The sequence below is a fragment of the Oreochromis aureus genome, linkage group 17 (assembly GCF_013358895.1).
Source record: "Oreochromis aureus strain Israel breed Guangdong linkage group 17, ZZ_aureus, whole genome shotgun sequence".
In the NCBI taxonomy this organism is placed as follows: Eukaryota; Metazoa; Chordata; class Actinopteri; order Cichliformes; family Cichlidae; genus Oreochromis; species Oreochromis aureus.
The window spans coordinates 39,326,926-39,342,129 of NC_052958.1; the positions used below are offsets into that span (position 1 = coordinate 39,326,926).

At 44.5% G+C, this 15,204-nt stretch overlaps 1 protein-coding gene across 2 annotated transcripts; it reads left to right on the forward strand.

The window, feature by feature from the left end:
- Window positions 1–1,280: 1,280 nt before the first annotated feature.
- ccdc107 (coiled-coil domain containing 107) lies at window positions 1,281–14,958 on the forward strand. Of its 2 annotated transcripts, none has more exons than XM_031748569.2 (6): window positions 1,281–1,603; window positions 9,117–9,316; window positions 9,397–9,466; window positions 9,575–9,665; window positions 9,976–10,085; window positions 12,889–14,958. In XM_031748569.2, the coding sequence occupies exons 1-6, from the start codon at window positions 1,462–1,464 to the stop codon at window positions 13,230–13,232; spliced, it is 957 nt and encodes a 318-aa protein (XP_031604429.1). In that variant the 5' UTR covers window positions 1,281–1,461; the 3' UTR covers window positions 13,233–14,958. The 2 variants fall into 2 exon arrangements, with proteins under 2 accessions (XP_031604429.1, XP_031604430.1); XM_031748570.2 differs by having other exon boundaries at window positions 9,120–9,316.
- Window positions 14,959–15,204: the final 246 nt, after the last annotated feature.

Genomic DNA, 15,204 nt, shown 5'->3' on the forward strand with positions numbered 1-15,204 from the left:
CCTTTAAAATTTGTTCTTCGCAAAAATTTTCCCTGAAAAATACCAACCCCAGCAATTACTGTGTCACTATCATGGCTCTTAATATCGCTTCATTTATGTGAGGAACCTTGGAGTCATTTTTGACCAGGACATGTCCTTCAACGCACATATTAAACAAATATGTAAGACTGCTTTCTTCCATTTGCGCAACATCTCTAAAATTAGAAATATCCTGTCTCAGAGTGATGCTGAAAAACTAGTTCATGCATTTATTACTTCCAGGCTGGACTACTGTAATTCATTATTATCAGGATGTCCTAAAAACTCGCTGAAAAGCCTTCAGCTAATCCAAAATGCTGCAGCAAGAGTCCTGACAGGGACTAGAAAGAGAGAGCATATTTCTCCTGTTTTGGCTTCCCTTCATTGGCTTCCTGTTAAATCCAGAATTGAATTCAAAATCCTGCTCCTCACATACAAGGTCTTAAATAATCAGGCCCCATCTTATCTTAATGACCTTGTAGTACCATATCACCCCATTAGAGCACTTCGCTCTTGCACTGCAGGCCTACTTGTTGTTCCTAGAGTATTTAAAAGTAGAATGGGAGGCAGAGCCTTCAGTTTTCAGGCCCCTCTTCTGTGGAACCAACTTCCAGTTTGGATTCGGGAGACAGACACTATCTCTACTTTCAAGATTAGGCTTAAAACTTTCCTTTTTGCTAAAGCATATAGTTAGGGCTGGACCAGGTGACCCTGAATCCTCCCTTAGTTATGCTGCAATAGACGTAGGCTGCCGGGGATTCCCATGATGCATTGAGTTTTTCCCTTCCAGTCACCTTTCTCACTCACTATGTGCTAACAGACCTCTCTGCATCGAATCATATCTGTTATTAATCTCTGTCTCTCTTCCACAGCATGTCTTTCATCCTGTCTTCCTTCTCTCACCCCAACCAATCACAGCAGATGGCCCCGCCCCTCCCTGAGCCTGGTTCTGCCGGAGGTTTCTTCCTGTTAAAAGGGAGTTTTTCCTTCCCACTGTCACCAAAGTGCTTGCTCATAGGGGGTCATATGATTGTTGGGTTTTTCTCTGTATTTATTATTGTGCTATCTACTGTACAATATAAAGCGCCTTGAGGCGACTTTTGTTGTGATTTGGCGCTATATAAATAAAATTGAATTGAATTGAATTGAATTCATTTAATGTCTGAGTTCACGTTTGCTACTCATCTGCCTTCCTGTAGGGGGCAGTAACGCACTACGGGGCATTCTTCAGCCTCCACCCAAACCGGGAAAAAGAAGAAGAAAACGTCCCCTTCCGGGAGGCTTGTTTTGCAGAGAGCAGCGGGCTGAGTTTTGGACTCATGCACGTTACTGAGAGTTTTCACGTTGTCCTGACTGTGTGAGGTTACTGTTTCGCGTCTCTCTTAGCACTTAGCAGCGTCAGTTGCTTGCTACACTGCTCCTTCCTTCCGGCTTTACGGGAAGATGGTTTTGTCAACATCACAACAAGTCGCTCTGGCTTTCACGGGCGTGCTCTTCATGTTTGTGGTGCTGCCGCGGTTGTACGGCTTTGGCAGCGGGACCGCGGCGAAGGACGCCAAACTGGACTCTCGTTACAGCAGAAAAGGTGGGAATATACAACTGGTTCTTGGGCACTCTGAGGTTCTCTTTGCACTAGTTATCGCGAGAAAACAAAAAAACAACAAAACCGAGTGTATTAAATGTTACGGAGAAATGTCTCGGTTATTACACATTCTCTGTGTGTTTATACCTTATTTATATATTTATTTATTTTTACATGTGATGAGATCCAGCCTCGTAATAGGACACGGTCTGTTCAGTGTGCACACATTATTCCTAATGAACTCACAGTGGTGCACCTGATGTGTGATTGGTGGAGATCTGTACACACATGTGTGGAGGCTATTAATGAATTATGTCCTTCCATCCCAAAGTACACATGCCCTTTTATTAGCCGCACACCTGCGTATTCATGCAGTTATTCATCATCATTTATGTGTTTCTACAATACTGCAGAACTTTAGTTAATGCTCGCTTGAAACATCAGAATGGAGCAAAAAGTGTGTCCTGAGAAATCCAACTACATCATGCTGAAAAATGGCTAAAGCCCTAATTTGTAGGAGGAGGACAAAAGAGTTACAGGTTTTGCAGTCATGTAACCGCTAACCACATAATGTCAGTGCACTGTGTGGACGTGTCATGCTGGAGGGTCAGGTGAAGAAGGCCTCAGTCACCCAGACCCAGAGCCCACTAGTCAGTGGGTAAAAACATGCATTCCTCCACCAGCTGGTGAATGGTTGGTGGAGGTTGGTGGCAGTGAGAAAGTGACATTGGTTCCAAAGAAGCATTTGGAGCTGTCTCAGAAACCCAGGTAGGATTGCTTTGATCGCTGGCAGGTTGGTGAAGGGGGAACATGGCGACTGCAAAGTTGGCTAGCAGTGGTGAAAAGTGCAACAAGTGGAGACAATTTACCTTCAGAGTAAAAGTTCCACCGTTTAAAATGTGTTGGCTTCAGCTTTTACCATGAAATCAAAGGTTCCCCATTTCTGGTTTGTGTCGCTCTTTTTCTAAATTTACATCTGCTTGTTGGTCCTTAGCAAGAGTTTGCAGACAAGCTGGCATCTTCCATGTAAACTGTGGGTGACTGCAACAGTCTCCTAGCTACTAAAGCATGGTCTTTGATGCAGGGCTGCCTTCGCAACTGATAACTTTTGCTTGCATACAAGTGATAACGTGTAACATAAAGTGTCAACTCCCAGCTACCACATGGCGAGAGGCAGGGTACGCCCTGGGCAGGTCGCCAGTCCGTCGCAGGGCTAACACACAGACACAGACAACCATTCCCACTCACATTCATTTAGAATTACCAGTTCACCCACTACCAATTAAGGGTAATATAGCCTGAACAACAAGACACAACCTGGCAGGTCAAAGCCTCCAATGGCAATTTAGGAAAATGGCCGTTAGTTTAACACTAGAACTACCATAACAGCAGTAATGGCACATACATCTTTTTCGTGCTCAGTTGTTAATTTTCATTGAATATTTGTCATTACAGATCTTAAAGTTGAAATAGGACAGAAGCCTAATAAACAAAGGCTACAACAAGTAACACAACAGCTAACAGATGTAAAACATGTCATGGTTAAAGAAGATGACCATGATGAAGAGTTAAAAGAAATTTTGGATAGTGTGTGGGATTAAAGATAAAAACCAGAGCACTGAAACAGACTGCATACATTTTAATTCTGACCTCACAGCTAGCTACAAAAATGTAAGAGACACGTTTGAAATAATGATTATAAAAGTTCATTGTCTCAGGCATGTCTGCCCAGAACCTGCAGTCTCTCATCCAGCGCGCCGCCTCAGTCTGCAGCTTCACCTGCTCACTGCCCTCAAACCTGTTTGGCTGCTCTGCCCACTCTTTATTTGCCTGGATGAGTTCTCCACACTCGGGATCCTGTGCTCAGCCCCTCCACTCAACTCCACCATCAGGCTGGGGTCTTTCTGTGTGGAGTGGGTGTGTGTGGTGTCGTAGGGTTCATTGGTTAACCCTTTAAAGCCCACCATAGAACCAAGTCTGCCAGAGCTTTGCATTTTTACATTTTTACATGCTGTAGTGCCATTTTTGGACTTTTCAAGTTGCTATACATCAATAGAATAGAATAGAATAGAATTCAACTTTATTGTCATTGCACATGTCACAGGTACAGGGCAACGAAATGCAGTTTGCATCCATCCAGAAAGTGCTTTAGTCGTGATATAGATATATTACAATATAAATTAGCAATAATAGAGATGTGTAAGTATATTACAGAAATGGGTCTATTATGGTATGTTATAATGTACACAGTGTGAAGTATGTTATGAATATTCTATAACTATAAGTATGTACAGGCTGTAGTGAGTACAAGCTATGTACAGGCTATGAACAGGATATAAATATGAAATAAAAACTATACAGAAATCTGAGATATACAGTTATACAGAATGTGAACTATGTAAGTTATAAACAGTTGTGGGATTAAAAATTATCGTATGTACAGAATGATTATCTACACAGAACTATACAGTAGTGGTAAAGTGCTAGTGGTTGTGGGTGTGTGTATGTTCAGTCCATGAGTTTAACGTGGGTCAGATGTCAGGAGGCAGAGTTCAGGAGTCTGACAGCTGTGGGGAAGAAGCTGTTCCGGTACCTGGTGGTCTTAGTCCGGAGGCTCCTGTAGCGCCTCCCAGAGGGCAGGAGGGTGAAGAGTCTATGTGATGGGTGACTGGGGTCTCTGATGATTTTCCCAGCCCTTTTCAGACACCGCTTCCTGTAGATGTCCTTTATGGCAGGAAGTGGTGCTCCGGCGATGCGCTGGGCAGTTTTCACGACCCTCTGCAACGCCTTCCGGTCCGAGGCAGAGCAGTTCCCGCACCAGACTGTTATACAGTTGGTCAGGATGCTCTCGATGGTGCAGCGATAGAAGTTCACCAGGATGTCTGAGGACAGGTGGTTCTTCCTCAGAGTCCTCAAGAAGAAGAGGCGCTGGTGAGCCTTCTTGACCAGCTTGGAGCAGTTGGTCGTCCAGGTGAGATCCTCGGAGATGTGGACTCCCAGGAACTTGAAGCTGCTCACACGCTCCACAGCCATCCCCTTAATGTGGATGGGTGGATGTGGGTCAACATTCCTCCTGTAGTCCACGATGAGCTCCTTAGTCTTCTCGGTGTTAAGCAGCAGGTTGTTTGTGTCGCACCACTCAGCCAGACGCATCCACCTCCTCCTGTAGGCGGCCTCGTCGTTGTCACTGATGAGGCCAATCACCGTGGTGTCATCTGCAAACTTAATGATGGTGTTGGAACCATCAGCAGGTCTGCAGTCGTGGGTGAAGAGGGAGAAGAGGAAAGGGCTCATCACACAGCCTTGTGGTACACGGTGTTCATTGTGATTGTTGATGAGCAGCGGTTATCCAGTCGGACATGTTGGGGGCGGTTGGTCAGGAAGTCCAGTAACCATTTGCAGATGAGGGAACTGATGCCCAGGTCTGTCAGTTTCCTGATGAGTTGTGAGGGGTGGATTGTATTGAATGCTGAACTGAAGTCTATAAACAGCATTCTGGCGTAGGTGTTGTTGTTGTCCAGGTGTGAGAGGACAGAGTGCAGTGCGATGGACACTGCATCCTCTGTGCTCCTGTTCTGGCGGTATGCAAATTGGTGGGGGTCCAGGGTGGGGGAGACAGGATTTGAAGTGTGCTAAGACCAGCTGCTCTAAGCACTTAGTGATGATGGGGGTGAGGGCTACTGGGCGGTAGTCATTGAGGCTAGATGGGTTGGAGTTTTTGGGTATCGGGACGATGGAGGTGGATTTGAAGCAGGCCGGTACCACAGCGTGGGCCAAGGACAGGTTGAATATGTCTGTGAGCACTCCTGCAAGCTCCCAGAACACGCTCTGAGAACACGCCTGGGATACCATCAGGACCTGCAGCCTTGTGGACATTGATCCTGCTCAGCACCGCTCCCTACATCGGTGGGGAGAGAGTCAGAGGTTGGTGGTCTGGCATCATGTCTGTTATGGTTGTGGTTGTGGGGTTCCCTCGCTCAAAACGAGCATAAAAGTTGTTGAGCTCGTTGAGGAAGGAGGCATCAGAGGATGTGGGGAGGGTTTGGTGGTCCTGTAGTCTGTAATGGTCTGGAGTCCTTGCCACATGCGTCGGGGTTGGAGTTGGAGAAGTGTTCTTCTACCTTCTTTTTGTAATGGTGTTTGGCTTTTTGATGCCCTTCTTTAGATTAGCCCTGGCTGTACTGTAGGCGTGTGCATCTCCTGACCTAAAGGCGGTGTTGCGGGCCTTCAGGAGGAGATGAACATCCCGGTTCATCCAAGGCTTCTGGTTGGGGTACATGGTGATCCGTTTCTGGGTGGTGACACTGTCTGTGGTTTCGAGATGTAATCCAGTACAGATGAGGCGTACTGGTCCAGGTCTGTGTGGGTGAACATATTCCAGTCTGTGTTTTTAAATCTGTCCTGGAGCACTCGTCTGTCCCCTCTGGCCACACTTTTTTAATTGTCCTCACAGCAGGTTTCACACGTTGGATGAGTGGTGAATACCTAGGTGTGAGGAACAGGGAGAGATGGTCCGATTGTCCAATGTGGGGAGGGGTGTTGCTTTGTAGGCTCCAGCCAGGTTGGAATAAACATGGTCTAAAGTCTTGTCTCCTCTGGTGTGGCAGGAGACATGTTGGTGGAATCTGGGGAGGACTGTCTTTAAGTTGGTGTGGTTGAAGTCGCCAGCAACAATAAAAGCAGCCTCGGGTGTTTATTCTGGTGTTTGTTAATGGCTGCAGAAAGTTCTTTCATGGCCAACCTAGCATTAGCGTCGGGGGATATATACTGCAGTGAGTATGATCGAAGTGAGTTCTCTGGGGAGATAATAAGGTCTGCATTTGACCATTAAAAACTCCGCATTAGGTGAGCAGTGACTCTCAGTAGTAGTGGGAGTTCATGCACCAAGCATTGTTAATATAAATGCACAAACCTCCACCTCTGGTCTTGCCGGAGTCATCTGCTAGCCTGTCGGCTCGGTGTGTGTGGCGCCCTGCTAACTCGATAGCATTGTCCGGGCAGCTGTTGTTCAACCATGTTTCGGTGAAAAACATGACATTTGAGTCCATAATCCGTCTGTTGTTAGTGATGGAGAGCCGTATCTCATCCATTTTGTTTGCCAGAGAACGGACATTGGCGAGGAAAATACTGGGTAAAGGCAGCCGATGTGGTGTTAGCTTTAGCTTAGCCCGTAGCCCTCCGCGCCTACCTCGCCTTTGTTTACGTTCTCGGCGCCGTCTGCGTGCACTTCCGCCCGGCCGGGGAGAGTGGGCAGCCTCCGGTGTTCTGGAGATCTCTGGGATGAGTCGGAGATCGGCGATAAAACTGTTGGAGTTATGAGTCCAGATGTCCAGAATCTCTTGTCTGCTGTAGGTCAGCAACGCACAGCAATTCTGGATGAATAATCCGGTTAAAAGTAGATAAAAAACCGCTAAATAGCAGATTCTGGAGAGACACTGAGCCTCGCGTTGTTCACGCGCCGCCATCTTGGTCGAAAATACAAGCGTTACATCCCAAATTGTAATAATATGTACACATTTAGTCCACAGCAAATTGCAAAAAAGTGCAATAAACTCCAAAATCGTTTCTTTTTTGTTTACACATATTTCTAGTTAGAGAAGTTTCACAGTTTGATCCCTCAGAACTGTAAATGCAAAAAAGCTGCATAAAATAGTTTCAAAGCACAGAAAATTTATTCTGAGCATCTTCATAGTTTCATTTTTGAAATGCACTAACTTTGATAAACTGCAGGAAAAATGAAAATAAACATTATTTTGCACAATTTGCAACAAAATGGCATCAAAACAAACTGTTTCCAGCAGTGCAGTGTAAGTTCTCAGCGTCCCAGAAACTATACAAAAACTGTCAAAAACACCAGTGAGCCTTTGAAAGGCCCTGTAGGGAAAAACTACGTTTCCCATGTGAAATGACGTCCCTTCCAGTTTTCATGCTGACAATATGATGACGTTTATTCCAGCGTAGGAAGTGCCATTAACAGCTGATCAGATCGGCAGAGGCTGTTTCTGAATGATAATGTTGTTGTTGGGAGCGTGTGTTATGCGACCTTTACAAAGACATTTGTGGAAGGAAACTGCGAATGCTGAATGCATAAGACGCACGTTAAACTCCTCTGGTGTCCTATGCAAAAAATGATTGTGCTACCTTATTTGGTTGCAATCCTACCGGGATTTAAAAACAGGTACAGAAGTCGGAGCGTACGCGCTCCCGTGGGACACTGTTACAACAAATTTATACCAGCATTAATGTGGATGACAACTGGCTCCGCCCTAATTTCATTTTGAAAACTCCAGTTTGCTGAGCTCACGTGTACGTGACTATGATTATGTTCATACAGCTTTGTGTAAATGGAGGAGCCTGCTCTGAAAAACCTTCCACATGGAAGAGGAGGTGGTGACGGATGTGGTGGTGTAGCAGCAAGAATGAGTGCACATCAGATGTGGCTTACATGTGTTGCCCCCATTAAATGGCATTAGGACTGAGGTCAGTTAAAATCTGTGGCCAAGTGGAGCATCAAGATTCCCAGCACCGTTCTCTAGTTGTAGAGTACTACTGCACATAGTGTTTGACATTGATCGTCTACACGTGTTCCTTATGTGTGTATTTGTACACTTGTTGTTTACTGTGTAGAGAAAACATATGGGAGAGTGCCAAGGAAGGACCTGTGGAAGCAGAGCAGTATGTGAGGATGCTGCACGACGTGTGTGAGGATAATAAGACAGTGACGGGGTCAGATGGTGAAGAGCCCCGTCTCTGTCAGTGCGCCCCAGGGCAGCTGTGGCTACAATGTAGCTTGCCATTGCCAGTGTGTGAATGTGTGTGTGACTGGGTGGATGACTGAATGTAGTGTAAAGCGCTTTGGGGTCCATAGGGACTAGTAAAGCGCTATACAAATACAGGCCATTTACTATTTACCATGTCATCATGACTCGGAGACCTTTTGTTTTTGCAGGAGGTCTTTGGGAAATATGAGTATTGAAGCTTGAATCTTGCTCCTACCTCCACACACACACACACACACACACACACACACACACACACACACACACACACACTTTGTGATTATGAGTGCCAGTCCATAAAATGTGATGCTGACATTTGTATGTCACTATCATCTGTCAGGAAACAGCCTTAAAGTAGCTGTTTAGAGATAAACTATCACACTAAGTAAGCTATAAAAGGCTGTAAAAGCAGGGTGGCGCATGAAAGGCCTTTAACAGCAGATGATTTCATGATAAAAACTCCTTTTACTGTTTTTTTTTTTTATTAGTCCTTTATTTATTCAGGTAAAAATCTCATTGAGATTTAAAATCTCATTTCCAAGAGAGACCTGGCATCATGGCATACAAACATACTACTACTTAAACGTATGACTTAATCCCCCACTGTAGCTTGTTGGTACACACCCCTGACCCTCACCTCACTATCTGCTTTAAGACAAATGATTTGGAACGGTGCTTATGTGCCATGAATGCAGTTTCTTAGCGTGTCTCTTACGTCCGTCACGATGTTGTGTCAGCAGGCCCAGCGCGAGGTCAGCCCATCAATATGAACGGCGCTGGTCAGTCCCCGGAGAACTTGCAGCAGATGAAGAAACGGGTGGAGCAAGAGCTGAAGAGTGACAAATACAAATCGAGCAGCAATAAGGGCTATGTGTTCACGCTGATGCCGCTCTACGCCATTGGAGTGGGAGTGTTTGCAGCATACAAGTTTTTGAAGGTAACTGCGTATACCTGCAGCACCACAGGTCTCGGATAGCATCTACAGTTTGAGCCGTCGCATGTTTGTTTTTGTTCCAGATCAGGTCTACAGACGACAAGGCACAAAAGGACAAGTTTGCCAAAGGGGCCAAAAAATCCATGGAGGCAGGTGAGTGACAGGATTTGTGTTTGCACGTTTTGTTTGGTTTCAGACATGGTTTTCCCCAGTGTGTGTGTGTGTGTGTGTGTGTGTGTGTGTGTGTTTGCTTTCGTGCAGAGAACCAGTTGAACGAGCTGGAACAAAGGCTTGCACAGACAGAGAGGATGCTCAATTCCATCCTCACCCAGCTGGACCCGCTGACCAACTGGTGAGTGACCTTCCCAGTGAGGTTTCTCCAGGTGTTCCCCACAAAGCTCTCAAACATGACTCTTTAACCCGTCTACAGGACGGCGTGGAGCTGATCACCTGTGTGCATGTCGAGTGCTGATTTCTCCTTTTCACACATGCATCAGAAACTGAGCGGTGCTATTTAAGAGTTTCCGTGTCTGAAAGGCATTTCCACAAACGCTGATCACCTGACTTTAGTTTCATGTAATAAAACAGCCGTTATGACAATCACAGACCCTGTGTGAGAATCGTCTCGTTTTTCTCTGACCGTGGCTCTTTTGTTCCTCCAGCGTGAAGTCTGTGGCCCAGGAACAGAAGAATGAGATCATGTCTCAGCTGCAGACCATTCGGTACCTGATGAAGAAGAGAGGAATGGACTGTCCACCCCTCCATGCCACCAGTGGGTTGTTTGCTTTTAACTGTGCAGCATAATTCAGTCACTTTGTGGTGATCAGAGTGAATTTGTCAGGTGTTGCAGGCCTGACTCCAGGCTGTGTGGTAGCTGTTTACAGATTGTGTGCAAAATAGAAACACATCCAGTTTCTATGGTTCTTACTGATGAATGAGGAGAACGCTCTGTTAGTGTTTGATTTACACATGATATGTTTGGTTGTTGAGAACAATGGTCCTCAATAACAAAGCCTGTTTTGTTCTTACTGTCGTGTGTACGTTAGTGAATTAGACTGGCCTGTGGAATCTGCATATTGTGTGCACGTGACACGCCCACATATCTCACCGGAGGAGAAAAAGTGAGTGAGGAAGAAGAAACCGGCAGGCTTTATAAAAGGCTCCACACTGGAGCGACGACATCTTTTTAAAAGAGAGGCTGTGGCTGAAATACAGGATCACTCAAAGCTGATATTAAAGTAATAATAATACAACAGTGGTACTAATCGTAGTGATGGTACGCATTTGTTCGTACGCATGGTGAGAGACACTTCTAAGTTTGTTCACAAACTCAATAAATTCAGGTGCAAAAGTCTGAATAAATCACTGATTGGTTAAAGAAATGTTTCTACATGCAGCGCCTGCACAGATCAGTCCATGAGAGTAAATCTTGATGCAGTGCACCGTAGTGTGTCAGTGTAATGTACGGTGTCTAATTCTAGGTCTCCTTTGAAAGTACATGTGTTAGAACAGTGATGTGTCTGCATGTGTGTGCCTGAAGCGTGGCAGGTTAGGACTGTGATGCTGACACGTTTCTCTCTGTTTTGCATTTATGGTCAACGTTGGGTTTGCAGTAACTCAGCATTCAGCACTGTTTGATTTCCATCCTGCGTGTGGCGTGAAGACTGTGGGCTGTGTTTTAAAATCAGGCGGTTGATGCTGACAACCACAGTCACATCTGACAGCAGAGTGAGCTGCAGGGTTGCTTAGTGTCTGACTCAGTTTGGCCTGTGTGCCTTTCCTTGCACCATCAAGCATTTTGAGCCACATCCCGGAGATCCAGTTGTACACCCTTATAGTGTGCACTCTGCAGTTTGACCACAAACCTCACACTTTACATGCATCATCTCTGTGGATGGCAGCTGGGTTTCCAATTTCAGCCAAGCAGTTTCCAGTTGAAGGCTCCACAGTCTCACATGTTGGTGGAGCGTACTCTTCCTTTTTAATTGACATTTGTTCCTCTGGATCCTGTCCATTGTTTCTACTTCCGCAGAATAAAAACTGAGTTCATGTGATCTTCATCTTCAAACCCACTTTGGTACGAGACACATGAAATGGGGTCAGTCTGCGATCATCTTTCAACCAAACTGGATCAAGTTAGCGCTTACAAATGACCTGGTTATGTAATTAACAGCGATGAATAGTTAAGCTGTGCCAGAGGCAGGAGGACTCAACACAACAGGAGTGTCTCAGCTACAGAGTGGGGCCAGTCTCTCATTCACACATTTAGAAACAAACATGCGACTAGTTTATTTCATTAATGAACAGCAATCTGCCACGAGCAGTGCAACCTGGGGACCAAATTAGGCAGGCGCAAGCGCAGGTTTTTGTTTCACTCTGAAATCAGTGTGTTTACAGAAGTGTAGATAAATGAATGGAGGCTGAATAAAAAAATCAATGTTATTCATGTAGCAATTGTGTAGATAAAAGATCACAAAGTGCTTCACACAGATGTGACACAGTATAAAACAGAAACAGACAAAAGTTAACGAAATGCAATTTTAAAAAGATGTTTTTAGTTGTTTTAAAACAAAACAACTAAAAACCTGTGGCTGAGCTCGTTTATTAAAAACCATTTCTCCAGATAATCAGCTGACACGTGTGATGTGTCGAAGCAGAAATACTACGCTCAGTGTTGGCGTCAGAGCTGATGGTGCTGTGTGCGCTGATGGAGAGGAGCAGCCACGCTAAGGAGCTCAACACTAAGCTGACTGTCATTCCCTGCATCATCGCAGTGTGGACATTTTTAGATGTGATGCACTGTTGCAAGGCAGCAACAAAATGCTGTCAAAGCAGACACTTTTCTTAGGAATCTAACCTCATCTTGTTTTCTTTCTTAGCCTGAAACTGAATTCTGTGCTGTAACATTGTTATTATTGCAAATTAAATAGTGAAACTGAGTGACAGCACTCAATTTACTTCTGGCTTGTAAAATAGTTTGTCTTTGTCTTGTTGCAGTCAAATGCAAAGAGGACAGCTTGGATTGGGAATGTTGTGCATATGAATTTAACCAACATCCACACACATAATCAAATGCACTAATATACTATAGTTGCATTTTGACGTTGCTCTGTGTGCACACTGCTGAGAAAAGGCACGGAGAGATGTAACACTGAAATCCACTGCTCACTGTAAAAGGAGGAAAAAGATATCTGCGGATTCTGGTCCTCCTGTCATCAAGTTCACTTCAGCTCTGTGTTTCAATAAAGTTAGTAATGAAAACATGTGGGGCATGGCTCTAAACACGCAGAGTAAAGAGGACAGAGATTTGAAACTCTAGCTGTGCTGCACCTCCTATCACACACACATCAGTGCAAAATAAAAAATACTGTTCAGTGAATTTGCTACAAATTGCAGAAAAGAAAAGAGAAAAGTTTTGGCAAACTTGAGTAAGTCGAAGTGTTGAACTGGTCACAAAAATGTCTGAGTGGAACATACAATGTCATGTGTAGTCCTGACTCACAAAGCCTATTGCTGGCACTCCGGTACGTGCACAAGAAGAAATGTTGTTCTTTAATCAGCTTCTTTTTTTCCAGATGGTGAGCGTAATCTGGACGACCTGATTGAGTCCCTTGGGGCAGGTGATACTTCAGACAAGCAGCCGTCCAGCGAGAAAGCAGAGCCTACTGCAAGAGTTTATGAAAAGCATTCAGACATTAAACATGAAGCAGAAGGTGAAGAGACGAAGGAAGTGAGAGCAGAGGAATATGATGGAGACGCAACAGTGGAAGAATGTGACAGAGAGGAAGAAGAGGAGGAAGGAGGGTGGGAACACTCGGAGCTCATACCCTCTTTAGAAGCCTCACATGAGACAAACGCTGAGGAGATTGGAGCGGAGCAGCTCGTGTCCGGCCTCAGGCGACGCAACAGGCCTGAATGAACCTGGACTGTGTAGAAATGTGACATTACAAATATTTATTCTTTAAAAATGCTTCAGATGTTTCCCAAAAGCCTGTCTGCATATTCATGCAGGACGTATGATAGAGTCTGTAGGAAAAGAAGGCCTGGTTACATGTTCCCAAAGATGGAGATGGCACTTTGGTCTGATCTTGGTCACTTTTTTTTTCTCCTCGACTCCACCATGAATTTAAAAACGCAACAAGATTTAGCTTGTAGTCAGTTCAGCTTATAAAGTCAATGATGCCAGTTTGCAGCAATGTAAACATTTGATATATAGACAAGGTAAAAGGTTCAACGAGGCTCAAAGCTACCTGCAGACCTGTAGAGCAGGATTCCCATTAAAGAGTTTCCATGTTCCTAAAATGTTTTTTAAATTCATCCTGTTGCATCCTAACAGAGTCTGTCAGTGATGGCACGCAGCTTTGTCTAACTGTTGTCTGTGTCCTGTCGCCTGTAGAAACTCTGGCACAGCACATTCAGTCTGTAAGTTGATGGTTTGGTTCAGCACTGCTTCTCTTCTGTGTGCTGTAGACAAAATTAGACAACAGTTTGTTTAAGCTTTGTCATCAGTCGTGTTTATACACTGATCAGATCTGTTCCTGACATTCTTTTCATTTTGGTCTTATTTGAATATTTAAATGCAACCTTGTGTTGTGTTTACCTACCAGTGGGGCAGCTTGTGCCGGCTGTTTGCTCAGCCTGCAGAGATGAAGCTGCATGTCTGCTTGTGAGCTCGTTGTTCTCACCATGATAAATGAACCAGGATGACCGGACTTCAGCGCAGGGCTGTGCTGCCACCCTCAGATTGCTTTCGACCTAGTTGTGATTTGACAGGTGGTTTCAACTGCGCTCGTGCAGAGTCTGGTAGTTTCAGGATTTCTTCCCCACAAAGAAAATGTCGATTATATTCTAAATCCTTTCTGTGCTAATGGAAATGACCAAGTGCTGCTGCTGGATCCTTTTGGAACTAAAAATATGTCCAACGTGTGGAAAGTTGTTTATACATGAAAACATAATTGCATGTTTTCCTTCCCTGTGTGTACGTGGTGAATGCACGCCACTTGTTTTTCTGTCTGTGAACAATGACGATCACCTGGTACGATAGAAATGTTTGAACTTTCATTTCTGTCAGCGCGAGTCATCACTTTACCTCTTCTTGCTGTTATTTATTTAAATATTTATTCGATGACATTTTAATAGTCAGAGCTTACTGTGACGAGGCTTCTGTGTACCTCTGACTGTTTTTGGGTTCTCAGTAGTTTGTAGGCAGCTTCTCTTCTGCCTTTTTGCTGACATGAGCTAATAGTAAGTAGTACTTCCACAAATGAAGTTATGGTCATATTAAGCATGTGTCTGTGGTTTGCATCTAAATTTGCTACATGTGGGACTAATGCTGATGTAGTAAGATGACTTTAAAATAATAGAGGCTGCCCTGAGTGAGGGTCTGTACTGTGTCTGTTGTCAGACCAAAGCACGACTTTGCCTTACATGTGAAGAAATAAGAAACAAGACATCACAGTTCTGACACCAACTACTCACCAACACATTTTGGAAAGCACTAACGTCTGCCTTAACCTACTTACATGTTTCATATTGTTATGTTCCTATTATGCATATTAACATTTGTGTATTGAAGGTTGTGTGTTTTGTGTTTCTGCTGAGTCGTCAAACTTAGCTTAGAGTGAAATAAAAATATTTCAAAGTCATTCTTTGGTTCTGCTTGTTTTTGGAGCTTCAATGAATATGAAATGATGATGCTGAATCATTTGATGTTCATGTCACTCATAAAGACCTTCGGTATTTCTCCAGCTTCTCGTGTTCCTTCTTCCTGATATTGCTGTCATTCGGAACCGCTACATCGATCACTACAGCCGTCTTCTTCTGTTTGTCTACCACCTCTATGTCCGGTTGGTTAGCCACCACCATTTTGTCCGTCTGTATCTGGAAGTCCC